Raw genomic sequence first — 18,242 nt, 5'->3', positions numbered from 1 at the left:
ATTATAAGTGTTACAAACTTCCTCAAATTCTCTTAAACGTAAATATGGATTTTCAGAATATAAGCCATGAAAACTTGTTAAAAGTTGAATAATTTGAGGTTTAAAGTTGAAATTAGATGCATCAGAGCATCTCCAACCCATCTTTATTTTGGAAGAAATCTCCAAAATAGAGTATGGGTTGGTGCTCCAACCCAACTCCAAATGCAATCTCCATTTTGGAGAATGCAATAGTGATCCTCCATTTTTGGAGGATCACTATTTATATATAGATTCTACTAAATTACTGAAATGCCATCATAACAATTGCAAAATAGTCCTTACGTATTATATGTGTGTGTTTTTGAAAATGAAAAAAAAAAAAAGAAATGTAGTATTTTGTAATATTTTTAGAGGATATGGGTCGGAGAAGATTTTTAAAAATAGAGATCACTGATCTCTATTTTAGAGGATAGATGATGAAAAATAGAGGATATAGGTTAGAGATGGTCCTCAGGAGGAAAAACTGAACAAGATGGGGCACTAGTTCAAATATGGTTCATATGGTGCCTAAGTATTCTTGATTGATCATGTTCTTGATTATTATTATTATTATTATTATTATTATTATTATTATTATTATTATTATCATTATTTTGATTATTTGAATTATCATCCATGTTTAAATTATTTTCAGATATTCGAATAAGTCTACCACTTTTTTTTACTCCAAATACTCATACAAAAAACAACACAATACTTATAAATAAGACATAATTAACAAATATAAACTTAATTTATACCTCCCCGACAACAGCGCCAAAAACTTGCTACTACTTAAATTATATTTCACCCAAGTGTAGGTTTTCTACAACTAATATATTTTGTAAGTACGAGATCGATCCACAGAGAGGTTATTTTAAGTTTAAATTTATTAATTTATAGATTACCAAATGAAATTTAGAAATTATAAATTTTGTCAAGGCTCGAGGATTTATTCTTGGTTTATGTAATATTGTTTAAATTTAAAAAAACAAAAGAAACCACCATAAATAATGTTTCCAAGAAAATTAAATATTTAAACACACATATAATATAATATAGTTCCCACAATAGAAATTACCGAATTAACCGATATTTTATATATGGTACCTATGATTATATTTATAACTATATAAATATGTAATTGCATAAATTAAATGTTAAATTAAATCCTTATATTTCATTTAGAACAACCGGCAAAGCTACGCTATTGCCTAAATGAAATATATGATTTAATAAGTTAGTTGCGGTAAATTAAAAGTTAGTTGCGGAAAAATAAAAGTTAGTTGCGATAAAGTAAATGTTATATGTTATTATTAAATCATAATATTTCATTTAGAACAACCGACAGAACCACGCTATCGTCTAAATGAAATATTATGATACAATTATATAAATATGTATATATATATATATATATATAATATAACAATAATATAATTGATGAAATATTTATTGTATCAAAATTGAACAACAAATCAAGATAACCTCTTCAATGGTATCAAGCATTTGATGCAAATTGATAACAACAAATAATTCATTTTTATACCATAAAAAGATGTTAGCTAAATGATCGAAAAGAAATAAAAATACAAAATATAAACAATCTTACTTCACCAAGAATGCGTCCTCTTCACCTTGACATAGTAGACTTGGCTTGCCATGAGCTTATTTTTTATCAACAGTAAAAACATCACTCATAGTTGGGAAAATGAAAAATATATTGGAACTTAGAACTTTTACAGACACACACACACTATATTTTACAATGGGATAGAATGATTCTCAAGCTAACACAAAGCCTCTATTTATAGGTCAATGAGAGAAAGGGTCAAAAATTTTATTAATGCCATGTAGTTGTAATAGTAGTCTTTGTCTCCTACAACTTCAATTTCATGTCCCTTCTTTCAATGCTTTGTTCCATGACTTTAGTCACCGAATTTGACTCTACTCAAAACAGCAAACATGTACGGAATTGTCTGTAGATGAATTTGGCCACTTGGTTCACCTCATTTGGTTAAATATTGAAATAGCTATGATTTTTTTACTATATGCTGGTCATGGTAAAAGTAAATTTGTTCTCCTTTTGATATTTGTACGAATTGATCATCTTAATGAACTTTTTAGGCAATCATGTCTTCTGCAAAGTTGTAGATAATTTCTCAAGGATTCCAAAACATGTTTGAATCACCTCTATTTGATTTTTTAGCTTAAGTTATCATTATTTTACCAACACGTAGAAAACCTGAAAATAAAACATATTTAGTAAGACATTTAAATATAAACAAACAATACTAAAATAACATAATTTTATAATTTTAATGATACTTAAAATTTTAAAATATAATAAATTATTAATTTGAAGTTTCATCAAACACGATGTTTATTTAATCAAATAAGCATCTCTTGTATTATATTTTGGTGCACATCAACAAATGTAAGGGAAATTGCTACTCCACTAGCAGATTTTAAACAACATAAAACATCAGTTAGTTTACACATATAGAAGTGAATATACTAACAACTGGTCGCCTTGAATGCTCTGAATGCTGCAAAGATTTTGAATTTCTTTTGTTAGAGGATCAGCTAATTTGCCTTGGACCTGATCTATGTGCTCGCTAACTGGTTGAGCTGACTCAGACTGGACTCAACTGGTGCTGAACCGGATTGATCATTTATAATGATCTGATATGGCAATGAGGCAGGCGACACTTCTGATGATTAAGTTCCACTTAACTCATTAATTTCAACTGGTAGTTGGGTTTCGTCTGTTGATCAGTTGAACTGCTAGACTTGAAACTGAAATTTTGTCCGTTGAGCAGTTTAGTTGAACTGCTGTCAGCTGAACTCTAAATCATGCAAGATACTTAAAACAACAAAGTTAATGAATCGAGAGAAGTGACTACAATGTTAGTTGCTGAGCCAAGAACCTTCTCTCTCCTCGTAACAAATGCATAAATATTTAAGAGGAATTTGAAATCAATTTTAAATAACATTTTGAAACAAATTTTAAAATATCAGTTTTCAAATTTCTTTCTTAGAAAAACTAGCTCTGATACGAATTTAATGATCGATTGCTGAGCAATTTTCGGATGCTTCAAACAAAATATTTTCCAAGAACTGCAATAGCTCGTGTACATCGATGAACTTAGATCGAGTTTGGAATAGAACCAAGCGGAAAACACTTGAAATAATCATTCGTTAAGAAACATTGATATATTTTTATATCACGTGTAACTGAATAACCGAAAGACTAGATTAGTTTTTGCATTCATTAGTTAAGTTATGTGAGAACTGAACTAACGGATGCTCTAACTGGTTAAATCAATTTGAAAACAATAGTTAAACAGTTAAATACACAAGATATGTTTATGGCTGTTTGGAGACTTTAGCTACTCTTACGTCACTCTTTCTACCACCTCGGGTAGGATTCACTAGAATACTTTGATTTATACAACTACTTGTACAAATCCACCCAGCTTAGAACTTACCCACTGCCTAACTGAACTCCTAGACTAGATTGAAGACAGCACCTTTCAGTCAATAATTTTTTAACGTCTATGTAAGAAAGACTACATACACAAGTTTAACGTCTTTGTGCAAGACTATATTTGAGTGGTAGTGTGTGTGTGTGTGAGAACTATATCTGAATACAACACGAAAGTGTTCTCACACACTGAGGGAATTTGGATTCTAATCTAAGATGATAACACATTGAAGTGTTCCCTCGACTAGGCTGAATGCTTCTCTCTTAAGCTGATATTACTTTGAACCGTGCCTTTTTCTTTTCCCTCTTGTGTTGTGTCTATGTACTTCACTGATCTTCACCTTCTATTTATAGGCGCGAAGCTTAATTGTACAGTGAGACTCAATTATTGTATATGTTCCTCGAACTCTGTTTTGTACTTTCTGGAACGCTCTATCTTTAAGCTCTAAGGCAACGTCCATTATTGTCCTTTGACTAGACAATTGATTTTGTACCTTTGCGCACAGCTAGATTTCACTTAAATCAGCTTGTCTTGATCTATAACTGATTGCTGCTAACTGATGTTCTGAACTGGTCTTCAGTTGGGCTGGTTAAATCAGTTGACTTGTCAGTTGAACTGATTTCACTCTTGTTCAGTTGACTTGGTCAGGTAAGCTCTTCATCAGTGGAACACTTCTTTGGCTGGTCAGGCTTCTGAGGTTTTCCTGCTGAACCACCTATCAGCTGATCATTCAGTTGAACTCATTACGATACAACAGTTCAACTGGTTCAGTTTGATTGATTAGTTGATGCTTTCAGTTGGCGTCTTCGACAGCTTCAGTTTCGGCTCGTAACTGATTATTTTAGTTTCGGCTATCTGCGCACTGAGGTAGATTATTAGAAACAAATTAGCATGTTTTGTTAATAGCAAAATCAAGATTGCGAACATGAAATGTTCCAACAAAAAGTATCTTTCATTGTTGCTTGTTAGTGTATATGTATTATTTGTTATTATGATTAAGGTTTGCTGAGTCAATAGACTCACTAGGTGTGATCAATGCAGGTGAGCATGATTATTTTGATGATGGAGGACTTGATGGTTGAACTAGCTGAACTGATAGTGCACATAACCCGAGGACATTTTCTAGTTTTCGTATTAAGATTACTTCAAAGATTTTATGACTTTTATGATTTTGAGAGGTTGGAGAGGATTTAAGAGTTTTGTTATTTTGAAAAAAATGCTAGGTTTATGTTTAGTTTGACGGTTTACGATTTTACTTTATGCACTGCGTTCTTTTGGATTTTCAGATAATAGGTTCATTAGTATTTTAAATGATCAAATATATATATTTACGTAGTTGTGTATATTTGGCCGAAAGCAAGTTTGAGAAAAACTTCTAGTATATTTTAAAGAAAAATTAGTAGTAGATGTTTCAGTTGGTATCAGAGCAATATTCTTGTAAAATGTTGTGCCACCGCCAGTTCCAGAAAGCTCTGTCGTCAAGCCTTAAGTCTGTAAATTTAATTGTTTTAAATGATTTTAATGATGACACGTGCATGTTTACATGGTTTATATGTTTAAGTTACATGTTCGAATTTTTTTAACAAATTCTTGTCTCTATTTATTTTTAGTAATTTACTTACATGATCTAATTATATTTATGTATAAATTATTCACTATGTATATATTGAATTGTTCTGCAATTATCTATTTTAGTTGTTCTATGTAATTAGTTTGAGTGGTAAATTGAGCTGAGCTTCTCACAAGTCTTAAGTTAGCAAAATATGTCCATTTATACGGAAGAGTTTATTCACCATCTCTAAACTAATTTTTGATCCTAACATAATTGAAATTAGTATGTATGTGTGTACATATATATATATATATATATATATATATATGTGTGTGTGTGTGTGTGTGTGTGAATATAAAAGGTTACGCAGATAGAGTATATGATACTATTCCAAACTATCCTTTTTTCTCAATAATATGACAAATTCTGTAGCATGAAATCTCACACACAATTTTCCAAAGAGGAAAATACCAAAAATAATTATCCGTGCAAAAACATGTGACACCAAAATTTCAATGAACAAGACAAAACATAAGTAAAATATATATATATATATATATATATATATATATATATATATATATATATATATATATATATATATATATATATATAAACGGATGCAGTGAAGACTTAATATTTATCTAATATTTTAATTATCTTCTTTTTTTTTCAGATTGATACAACGAATTTATTTTGATTTGTGGTTGGATAGGATTAGATGTTTCTTAATTTCCTATATATTTGAACCACCTATAACTATATTAGGAGTTGTTCTTTGTCATTCATAGGGCTATTTGGTATTGATTCGACGTTTTTTTTTAATACATAGTAAAAGTTTGACACTTTAAAGTGTTAAATCCATCCTGTTTCGTTTTGGTTTGCGTCACAAACTCATATACCATAACTCCATAGGGTAAATTTAGAATTTTTGGGTCACTTTTCAGTTAATAAGTAAACTAATATGATTGCTGATCATATCTGAAATAATCCAATGGTGTCAACATCTTTATGTCTCTTGGTCTAAAACATCTTTATCTCGTTGTCTAGGCGACATTATGACCCAACCCTCTGTATTATTTATTTTAGAGAAAATGAAGGGGACCTTGCAATAACATAACGAGAGCAAAAGACAAAAAGCTACAACACTTATCGAGTGTATTGACATCCACCAAATACATCCCAAACACAAATTAGGCAAATATTTTATCAACTTCATTATATTTCTAATATCATCAATATTTTTAGGGACTTCATCTCCTTGAGCTCAGTCATCTTTCCATAGACCCCGAGTTTTCCCCCCATTCTACCAAACACCATGGCTTCCCCGGATTACCTTCTCACTGATCACTTGGACCAAGGCCCCAACTACTCTCTGCCACTGTCACCACCTCAACCTAATACGTACCTTGATCCTCAGGCCGAGTCGCTAGGTCCTCATCCCACTTCACCCAGCGCTACACCATCTCCTCGTGGTCAGCCAGGGTCCTCGGGTCCTCTGTCCCAACTCCAGGTGTATCTAGGGATGTCATCAGGTTCGAGTTAGGGCTGGTTGTGCCAAACTCGGGACCTCTCCCGCCTTCTTTTAGACCCACCTAGTCTCATAAACCCGACGGACCAACTGAAAATATATAATTTTATAATTATTCAATAAAAAAATTTAAATATTAACAAATGATTAAATTTATATAATTTTCAGGACAAAAAAATTTTATTACGAATTATATTATATCGACTTGTATTCAATTAATAACTAAAAAATTTATTATGATATAATTTTATATTGTACATATAATAATAAAATAAAATATTTTCAACCCAAAGATTTTATAAACTAAAATTATAGATATAAAATTTTACTAATATAAAAATATAATTATATCATTTATAATATATACTTATACTTTATGTTTTTAAATATATAGGCATATTTCTCGAGACCCGCCCAAACCGGCTTTTAGACCCGATAAGTCGGGTCTAAACAAGTCTCATCAGGCCGAGTTTAATATGAGATCGAGTTTAGACTCAATCATTACCATCCCTAGGTGATGGAGCACCTCCACGCTACTTCCTCAACAGCCAAATATCGCCTCGTCGTTGACCCAAGACTCAGGCCTCCGGATCTGTCCCAAGGACTAAATACTCATTCTAGGTCAATACTAGAAATATCACTAGGGTATCACAACCCCCTGTATCCATTATTTATTTATTTACATCATTAAGATATTTTTCCAATATCCGACCAACCAACTTGACATGATTCGATTGGAAAAAAATCAGGTTTGAGTTTGAGGCTTTCGGGTTCGTGTCAAATCGGGTCAAACAAGATATTTGATCTAAAAAATACTAGGATTCGGGTCGTGTTGACCCGAAAATTTTAATTTTTTAAAAATACATATATAATTAATAATATTTCTTATATTTTATATATTGTATATTTGAAAAAATTATATATTTGTATAATAAGTTCATAATTTAATATTTATTTTGTACATTTTTTTTATTTTTTAAACAATTATTGATTTTATTTAGTAAACATATTTTAATTTTCTACCATTATACTTTCAAATTTTATGTGTTTAAATTATAATATTATTATTATTTGAATTTTTTGAATTTCAAAAATTAAAAAATAAATAAAATTGAGTTGAGTAGGTTAGTCGAGTTCGAGTGCGAGTTGTGAGTTTTGGAGTTAGTTCGAGTACGAGTTAAGTTTTGATTGAACAATTTTTAAATAATACTATTTATCAACACGATCTATTAACCCGAATTGACACTATAATGAAAATGGTCGTGGGGGCAGGGTCTTGGACACACCTTGCTCCACACCATGTGGATTGTAGTGTACTGTATAATAATCTATAATTGATTCATTATTTAATTTTTCCCCTTTTCTTCTTACAATATATCTTTAAATAATGAGCATGTATTTTATCAGCTGTTCTCGTACAATTTATATGCCACGAGATTATCAACATATATCTAGAATAAAAAATAATATATTCAACATAAAATTAATATTTTTTATGAGTTTTGAGTGAAAGACGTCTCAAAAAAATTTACTCTCGAAAAATTTGTGTAAAATTATAATTATCTCCGTGACCATGCATTTGCAACAGTTGGCAAAATAATACACAGATCTAGAATCATTTGGATTCCAACGCAAATGTGCAATTATTGTTAAAATAATAATTTGGATTCCAACTTTCTCGTTTTACCAAATATTATATCATATGATAATAAAATTACTTAAATTTTTATATCATAAGCCTAACTTTATTTTCTAAAGTGTACAGCGGTAATTACTGCTTTTCAATAATTTCATTCTAAACTAGTGACATGAACAAGTATATAAATTTGACTTTAAAGTTAGTTTTCATATGATCGAGATTTTATCGTTTTTCTAAATACAATAACTATTCACATGTCAATTAGTGCGATGGATTATTGATTTGATATCATTGTATGTATCGATATATCTCGTAAATATAGTTCCATTAGTTTGTTATACAAGAATCCTAATATTTTTTTTAAATCAAAATCTATAAATCAAGTATAACTAAAATTTTATTAAGAACAAAATAACTTAAAAAAACAATAGCAAAGTTATTTTCTTTTTAATAATATGAACCAATAACAATAATTAAAAAAAAAAGATAAAACATGATTATAATAAAATACTTCATTACAATCCTTATAATCTATACAAACGATCACGAAGAAAGTAGAAAAAAAAAAAAAAAAAAATCTCACCTTGAATAGACGGGATTCAGAGCTCTGGCGATACCATTCATGGCGCCGTAGCTCTTAGAACTGAATCCCAAGCAGCCCAATAAACCTTGCCTGTACGGTAGAAATGTCTTCTTCCTCATCTCCTCAGACTGTGCTCTGTTCGCAGTGTAATGTAACTCATGCGGCGATGGAGAAGGAACTCTTCTTTTGCTCACGCCATTTTTGAGTACTACCTTCTTTTTCACCTCGGGGTTTTGGTCTTTGGATTTGTTGTTGGCCATTTTCTTTTCCTTTACAGGTGAAAAGGAGATGGAGCTCCAGAATTTGTTGTTGTGCCCTTCGTTGTTTCTTCCCTCGCTCTTGCTTCTGTACAGGAACTCCTTCAAGAACACCCATCTTTTCGAGCTCCTCCCCGCGGACGAAGATCTGGAAGACACCTTCTCTTCATCTAAGTGTTTGCCTGTGATCTCTTCGGTTCCGATCTCGCAATCGCCTCCTTCGACGGGCCGGGGAGTTCTCATAGGTGACATGGATCTGGTCCGCCGTCGTAGGGATCCGGCGCGGAACTTCAGATCTCTGCTTCTGGTGAATGTTTGATCCTCGTCTACAATGTCTTCTGATTCGATCAAAGGGGATAGAATTTGGGGACGTTGGAGATGAGTGGATAGCTTCATCGGTCGGATCTGGCCGTTGCAGAATAACTCGTCGGCTGAGGCAGCTCCGGCGGAGGCGGAGGGGAGTGTGGGGCAGAAATCGAATTCAAAGGAGCAATTAGGCTCGGTGACTGCGGCGGAATGTGAGCTGAGATTGGCGGTCTTGGAAAGCATAAAGTGCATGGGACTAGCCGGTGCACTGTAGTAGAATCCGGAGCGGGAGGGGCTGGAAGGGGCACTGACGTAGGGAGTGGAGCAACAGCTGTCCATTTCGTCGGAATATTCTACTCCGGCGGCGGCGGAAGAATGCTCTATCTCCTCTTCCATTTCCTAAAATTTGTTTTGTTTAGCGGGTGAAACTGAGACATAAATGAGACGGAGCAGCGCTAGCTTCATATTTCTTGCTCATCTCTCTCAAGTATTTATTTTGGAGATTTTAATTTAATATTTGTTGAGATAAATATAAATATAGTCAATAAACATAACTTTAAGGCCTTGTAAATCAGGATTATTATTATTATTATTATTATTATTATTATTATTATTATTATTATATAATTTTGACCAAAATGAGTACAATATTGGATATTTATATGAACACTAATTAATATATATATATATCTTCTCAATCATTATTTTTTTAACACAAACATTATATATATCTATATCCTCTATGTTTTATATATTTAAGCTTGTGTGTATTTTTTTAAAAAAATAAAAATTTTATTGAAAAATATTTTCACAAACAAATTTTAATTAACTTTTATTTAATGAATATTAAAATAAATTAAAATAGTTGAAATGAAATTTAATGTTTATATTTGGGAAAAAGTTTAAAAATTCAAAGAGTAGGTCTCTTGTGAGACAGTCTCATGAATCTTTATCTGTGAGACTGGTCAATTCTACCGATATTCAACATAAAAAGTAATATTTTTTTATGGATTACTCAAACAAGATATATGTCTCACAAAATTCGATCTATAAGATCATATCATACAAGTGTGGCCAAAGTTAAAACCCAACTAACAATGTGGATGTAAATAAAAAAAATGAAAACGATGCAAATAAAAGGGGAAAAGTAGGGGATCTTGCGGGAAAGGTTGAGATTTGAGATTCATGGGAAAATGGAAAAGCGCATGGACACTCTTTTCCATTCATTATTTAAAAATATATATTTGTCCCTAGGTCCAATAAATTTATATATGCTGAAATTTGAAGGTATTATATCTAACTTTTTATTACAATATCAATAATATTTCTACATTGTAATGCATAACTGTAAAATTATACATAGATTGATGTTAAAGGAGTTTACATAATGTTTTAATAAGTTATTAAATTAATAGATTTTTCAAAAAAATGGGAAATATAAAAAAATAAATAACGTTTGAAAATAAAAATAAAAAGTTGAAGTTTTAAAATAGATTGTGTTGATAAATAAATAATTCTCATATTAGGTTTCTAATATATAACAATAAAACTTTTAGAGAATATATCACTCTCTTTGTTTATTTGGATAAATGTAAAGGGTAATTTTTGAGATCGAAATATAGTTTAGAGAAGGCTGAATAAACGCGAATAAAATATTTTTCAAAACTTGAGCCGGATTTAGCAGTTATTAACGGTTAAAACCGTTCTCTTGAACGGACAGACTTAACTGAACTATTAAAAAGTGTTTAAGTGCGAAAATGGTCTGTCTAGACCAGTGATATATATATATATATATATATATACGAATTTGTTACCCTGCACACCAGGTGTGCAGGGTTCCATGAGCACCGCCTACGTGGCGGTGCATGATTGGTCAGCCTTTTTTTAAAAAAACAAAACAAAAAATTTTGTGTGGTTGTGGGTGTGCCACGTAGGCAGACGCCCACAGGTGTGCAGGGAAGAGGTGTGCAGGGTATCATTGCTCTATATATATATATATATATATATATATATATATATATATATATATATATGTATAGTCAATGCAAGTAATCAATGTGAGGACTCGGAATTTTAAAGAACAAAGCATCTCAAAGTGTGCAAGATTGAGCAACGCAGAGCTCGAGACGTCGCAAAACCATAAGACCGAAGTCGAATATCTTGAGGATGCAAACCTCTAGCTCATGAACTTGAAACTTTAGCTTAAAAAAACTTCATTCTTATGTCCTAAATAAACTAAAATTACAACCAAGAGAAGAGCTAAAATATTGAAAAATTTATGTGCAAGAAATGAAATTTGAGTAAATCAAGGTGACTATTGGTTGTAGATGCAACTTTGACTTTTTGGGCATCAGGTTTTCGGCCAAGACCACCTCTTGGAGTACCATAATTCAGCATATAAATATATGCAAGCTCTTTCATAAATCCTTGAACCAAATTCTCTCAAATCACTCCCAAGCTTCGACCACTTCAAGAAAAGAATAGAGGCTGCATTCGGGCATTGAAGTTTTGTCCAAGTAATTCCCAATCGTGAGCAGGTGCTTCCCAAATCGTGATTGAGGTGATGTCCAAGTTCGCCTGAAAGGCTACCCGTGTTCAACCTAAGTTCGCCCAAGTATCGGTTAAGTTCAAATCGTACATTTGAACCAAGAGTAAGTAAGCTTATGCATTGTTTTAAAGTTTGATAGATGATTTAAAATTCGATCAATTACTGTACATTTTCTTTCGTATGCATTACTGTATTTTTGTTATGCATTTGTTGCTAAGTTCCGATCGTTTCCGTCCATTTCGTTCCAATTTGATTCGTTTGATCTGCTTCTCTCGTTCCAAGTGATAAGTCTATTTGTTACGATTTGAATATTGGTGCATCGAGAAAGCCTGTTTGGAAAAAGAACCTAGAAGGAGCCTTTCTATGAGAAAAAACCACAGAGGGAGCCAGAATGTGGTTAAAGGCCTAGAGGGAGCCCAAGATCATGGATAGCCCATGATAATTGTTATAAGATTTGTGCTTAGTATGTAATTCTTATTTGATAAGACTTTGTTATGTTAAGTTTATGTTCTATTTGATATGATCTTATCGATATAAGTCTGAACTCTCTCTGTTCCGTTTCGATCTCTCATCTGAAAAATGATCACTAAAGATATGTAAATAAATAACTTGTTAATCTTGTATTCGATCGGCGCCAACTTGTTGAGTTTTTCTCAAAACACTCGCCTCCTTACGTCCCTCCCCAGATAATAATGAAGAACATGTGGAAGAGATGAAACAAGATCAATTTTGGGGTTGGTGAAAAAATCCAAAGTTATAAAGACCAAGTCCCTGATTTCAAGTTCATAGTTTATTAACTTCCGCATTTTGCACTTCTCTTTGTAAGAACAATTCCCGCATTATTCATATTTCGCATACGTAAAGGCAATTTTTTTTTTATGAAATAAAATGCTTTGGCAAATTTCTACGAGGCTTATTGTTTTTCAAAGAAATTATTAAACAATGTCAGATGTCATATATCCCTCGATCTAGGGGAGTAATATTTAAGTGGTATTAGAGTCTCAGTTCGTTCTAGATGGGATTTTGATAGACTACAAATTTTGGCAAATTTTTGCAAAATTCCATTTCTTTCCTATCAAAATTCCGACAAATCAAACTCATCTTCCATCATTGAGATTTTCAAATTCGAGCTATTGCCAATTGTGGGTATATTTGAATGATTTACATCTTCGCATAGAAATCTCGAAACTTGATCTCATCAACTATTCCACACTTTCATTCTATGCAAAAATTTATTAACTTTCCACTTAACTGATTTAATACTATTAGCTATGTCGTTTGAGGGATCATCTTGCTTTACTTTAGCTTTCTCAAAGGAGATAGCTAGTTTGCGGTACTCATTTACCATTTCATGCAGTGTGAAGATAAGATCTTATTTTGAAAAATCAGTGGAGCTAAAATCAAATACCTGATAGTTGCATGATTCAAGCTCAGCATCATCATCCATGAGGCATTTCACCTTTTCTTCATCGCTTGAGCTGCTAAAACCTTCAGTTTTAGATACTTCACTGTCTGAGTCGGCCCACTTCGACTTGTTTTCTTCCTCTACCAAAGCTTCATACTTATTTCTGGACGATTCTTTTCAACTCGGAACCTTCTTCTGTGCTCGAAGGACTTTCTCCCCTTCTCAAGTAATCCTCGACTATCCTTTTTAGGCTTTGGACAGTCAACAATGAAATGAACAGTTTTTCCACAATTGATGTAGAACCCGGATTTTTAGACTGCGTACAAGCCATGCATAATTCTATTATTTTAAAAATCTAATTGACTTCAGTGCATGTTTATTTTAATGCATTTCTTTGAAGTTAATTATTTTATTATTTCAGTACAGTAGCTTGATTTTCAGCTTTTCAGTGAATTCAGTGAGACCGGACCGGAGTTGGAGCATAGAGATAAATTTTAATATTTGGGAAATATTACTAGAATTTATCTAAGCTAATTAATAAGTGATTTTAGTGTAAAAATAAAGGTTATGGGATTATCTAATTAAGTTGAGATAGAATAGTAAATAAGTTAGATAATTAGTTTCTTAATTCCATAAAATATTTATTGGGTAAATTAAACACTAGAGATTTAAAATTCAAGGTTTAAGAAATATTTATCCTCCCCATTTATCCTCAAATTTTCGGCCACCTTGAATTATTTAAACAATTATTTGCCTTATCACCTTATTATCCCATATTTGAATTTAATTAGCAATTTAAGTCTAGGATTTTTGGGAGCACATTTTAATTAATTATTAGAGCTTTTCCTAGTCTAGATTAGCCAAGCATTATCGGCCACTTCATCAATCTAGTACCAACAAGCTTTTGTTATCAAACTTGAATTTCAAACTCAAAAGATTGTTGAGACTTGGCCACCCTTTATCCCTTTTATTTTGGATCTCCCCCTCCATATCTAGATCACCCTCTCCCCTCTCCCAAATCTCGAAACCAGCAGCTCCATTTCAGATCTGGAACCGTGAGGAATAGCTAGAACAATAGGCAAAAATCGAGAGCAAGGAACAAGAGTAGCACTTCACTCCTCCGCGTCGTAACGTCTCGTTCTTTTCGTTTTCTTTCAAACGAAAAATCCAGGCATGTACATATGTTTTTCTAAACCTCAATCAAGTCATATTAACATTATTTTCATGATTCATGATCACCCTTCCATGCAAAAAAAAAAACGAAATACAGCACAGAATTTTTAAGGAAACACATGCAGATTTTTGTTCTTCATGCTTCACGTTTTCTGTTGGTTCGTGAGTTTCAGGTTGTGGATCGACTCCAGGCTCCAAAGGCGACATCTATACACGTAATAGGATGCATTAGGATCAGATTAGTCCATTCATTCTAGCCCCTTGCCGCTGGAAACTCAGAATTTGACAGCAACTTCATTCTAGACAGATTTGCTTTTCGAAAAAATTCAGTTTGGTGGTCAAGGGGATTGAATCTGATCTTGGCTGCCCTAGGGCTCATAGCCATGGTTGGATCACTCCCCTAGCATGTCTAAGACGTGACTAAGTCGCCCTTTTGGTGGCTTGGTCCATGGCTCCTCGGTTTTTAATAAAAACATCACAACAGCCCCTCCCCTTTCTCGGCCCTTGATTTTTGACAGCTTGTGGGTCTCGGCTTGTTTGGTTAGATTTCGAGCCATGGCTGGCCTAGGGCCAGTAGCCATGGCTAGGACCCTTCCCTAGCAAGCATAGGACGTGGTCAAGTCGGCCCTAAGTGGCTTGAGCCATGTCCCAAGTCGTTTGGACAGAAGCAACACAAGTGCCTCTCTCGGCCCCTTCATTTGACAGCATTTGGTTTCGGTTCTTGGGTGGCTTGGTGTGGATCTGGTCTGGCCTATGGCCCTTAGCCATGGTCCATAACACACCCCAAGATGTCTAGGTCGTGCCATGGTCCATTAATGGCCACTGGAACGACGCAAGACAGCGAGCTAAGCAAAACACACCACACGCGCATCAAATGTGCTCTCGGTGCATCTTCTCGGTTGGTTGCTGGAATGGGAGGATTGTGGCTGGCCTAGGGCCTTTAGCCATGGTTCAAACCCTTCCGTGGGAAGTTGGTAAGGGTCCCTGGTCGGTGGTGCAAGCCCCAATGGCCGGCGGACTCGAAAACGACGCAAGCAACGTACTACGCAGCTGCTGGAATTTGACAGCAGGTTGCTGTGCCGGTGCGAGGGCTCGTCTGAGTTCTTGGTTGGCTTTTAGCCTATGGCCTTGGACTGGACAGTGCCCCATTGAGTTAGGAAGGTCATGTTTTTGACCGTTTGTGATTCGGATCATTTTTGAGGTCGTACGAGAATTTACGGTGCGATGTGCCAAATTGACTCTCGAAAGAGCGTTTCATGTTTTGGCCTCCATTTCACCTAGATTTCGACCCTCATAATTTTAGGAGCATAAATTCATAATTTTAAGCGTATTTTAATCATGACGTCACGTTGGTTCAGTGTTGGTTCGAGTTGGTTTAAAGTCATGATTTAAATACGAGGTCGTTAGACGTATTGGTCGCATTTTAGAAATTTAATTGCATAGATTGGTCTAGAAAATTATATTGCATTTTTTCATGGCATTTTTAGGTTGCAGCGAGCCTGGGGACGATCCATTCCAGTTGGTAAAATTTCAGGATATTTTCATTATCGTCAGTTAATTATTTTACGTGCATGAAAACAGAAAAATGATTATTTTTTAGATTTATGCGATATGGCTTGTGGTTCATTCACTATGTGGGAGCATTATTATTATTTATACGGTCGCCAGTGACCGCTCAGTTCAGGTTGGTACCATCGGGTCTTCAGTGACCGCTCAGTTCAGGTTGGTACCATCGGGTCTTCAGTGACCGCCAGCTCAGTTTCAGGCTCCCCGGTAGTCAGTTACCGATCATTTCAGCTTAGTGCAGTGACCACAGGCGTAAAACATAATCTCAACAGAAAATTTTACCAGTTATTTCAGTACAGGCTCCAAGGAGCAAATATTTTTACTATGATTATCAGTTCAGTTATGCACGTATTATAATTGCTCAGATCAGTTTATTTTCAGCATGATTACAGATCATTTTCAGTATGCCTCACGACATGATATTTTGCCCCATGCATATTTTACTTCAGATTTTATTCGTTACCTGCGATATATGCATGCTGAGTCTTTAGGCTCACTAGACTTGATTGTTGTAGGTACTGATGAGGTCAGGGCCGAGGGCGGGGACCAGTGAGCTAGCTTGGGTCGGCAGTAGTGGCACCCGAGGACCTCAGTGCAGCAGTTGCTATTTTATTCCGCAAACAATTTTTATCAGTAGTTGGATAATTTTCAAATTGTTATTTTTGGCAAGACTTTATTTTCTTCCGCTGCTACTATTTTAAACTTTGAACTTGATTTATCAGACGATTTTACGAATGAGGCCATTTAAGTTCTTTTAAAAAGAAAATTTTTAATTTTCCGCAAATTTTAAAGCAAGCAGTTTTAGGGCCTTTACAATTGAAACATGCATTTGGTTCCTCCTTGGGTCAACTCCTTTGATAGTTTCTTTGATAGGAGAATGCGAAGACGCCTCTGTCATCTGCCGACTGCTCATTTTCCAAGAATAAAATTACTTAACTTTGCAATATGTTCCATTTTGCGGGAATATCGAATTTAAGCATGTCAACTGATAAGACAATAGTCAGTTGCGCATAAACTGATATGAATCAATTTCAAACTAATCAATTAGTATCTGAGTAAAGTGATCTTATCCCATATGTTGACAAACTTTAATTCGTATTAAAATTCCTTAATTACATATGTGACCAAGTACAAAATTTACTCATTTAAATTTTAAATTTCAAAAGTTTCTCAATTTTCATCTAACTGTTTAAACCAGTTATTAAAAGTTAAATGTTCCAACGGATTAAAAATTCTACTTATTTGATCAAAACCTCTCACGGACGGCCAAGTATCCAAAATTTGAAAGGAAATGAATATAGATAGAAACCGCCTTTCAAAAAGTATCTCACCATTTCCAAAGTTCAAACTTTCGTATTTTCAAAACACATCACTTGCGCCCTTATCATTTTCCAGCAAAATTCAATCAAATCGCACAATACTGCTTATCTCTCCAGCGCATTTGCATTAAATTTCGAATCTATCTTTGCTCATTCTAGAGAATCAGTTCTCAACGTCTTTGAGAAGATTGAAGCATATGGGTTTCGCATGTTTCTAGGGCTAGAAACTAAAGAAATTTACTCTGCTGAAATCACCTCCATCTACAAGCCTAGTCGGTTACCGATGAAGGGAAATTAAAATGAAGGTGAATGACCATGTTCTTATTGTGGATGAAGATTTCTTAAGAAACTTGTTTTAGCTGTCAACTGAAGGCCTCTCAAGCTTCTCAAAGGTTTCAGCTGTTGCAATTGAGGAAATGCATACTACTCTATCTGCAACTGGGGACAAGATCAAAGTGTCTGACCCCAAGAAAGAACTGAGACCAGAATACCAGGAACTTGCTGATATCGTTGACAAGGGCCTTCTAGCAAAGGCAGGATTCTATATTCAACAGGTTAAAGATGAACTTGTAATCAATCTTCTTCTCAGTCTTGAAGAACATGATTCAAACTTTGAAGCAGTCCAAAGTCTTTGCACTTCAATTGAGTAGGCTCGTTGAGGACTCAGGGATACTTCCAGTACTCTCCTCTTCAGTCATCAAATTTAAGATTTTGAAGCCTCCAAAGTGCATCTGAAGAAGACTGGGGCTGTCAGATCAGCAACAAAGGTTAAGAAAAATGACAAGACAAAACCAGTTGCTGCCCCCAAATCTAAGAGAAAACTGGTTCTTTCCACCAGTTATTCAGAAAAGACCCCG

General features: G+C 33.9%; 1 protein-coding gene across 1 annotated transcript; it reads right to left on the bottom strand.

Annotated features, from left to right (window-relative positions):
* Window positions 1-8,793: 8,793 nt before the first annotated feature.
* Window positions 8,794-9,896, bottom strand: LOC140812296 (uncharacterized). Its single transcript, XM_073170529.1, has one exon. It carries the CDS (start codon window positions 9,768-9,770, stop codon window positions 8,808-8,810), a length of 963 nt encoding a protein of 320 aa, XP_073026630.1. The 5' UTR covers window positions 9,771-9,896; the 3' UTR covers window positions 8,794-8,807.
* Between the last annotated feature and the right edge of the window lie 8,346 nt (window positions 9,897-18,242).

The sequence above is a fragment of the Primulina eburnea genome, chromosome 1, assembly GCF_022965805.1.
Source record: "Primulina eburnea isolate SZY01 chromosome 1, ASM2296580v1, whole genome shotgun sequence".
NCBI classification, from domain to species: Eukaryota; Viridiplantae; Streptophyta; class Magnoliopsida; order Lamiales; family Gesneriaceae; genus Primulina; species Primulina eburnea.
This window is presented reverse-complemented; position numbering and strand designations above follow the sequence as displayed.

Excerpts from the sequence above, each read along its gene's own strand:
- LOC140812296 (XM_073170529.1), bottom strand. The coding sequence starts at position 9,770 with ATGGAAGAGGAGATAGAGCATTCTTCCGCCGCCGCCGGAGTAGAATAT.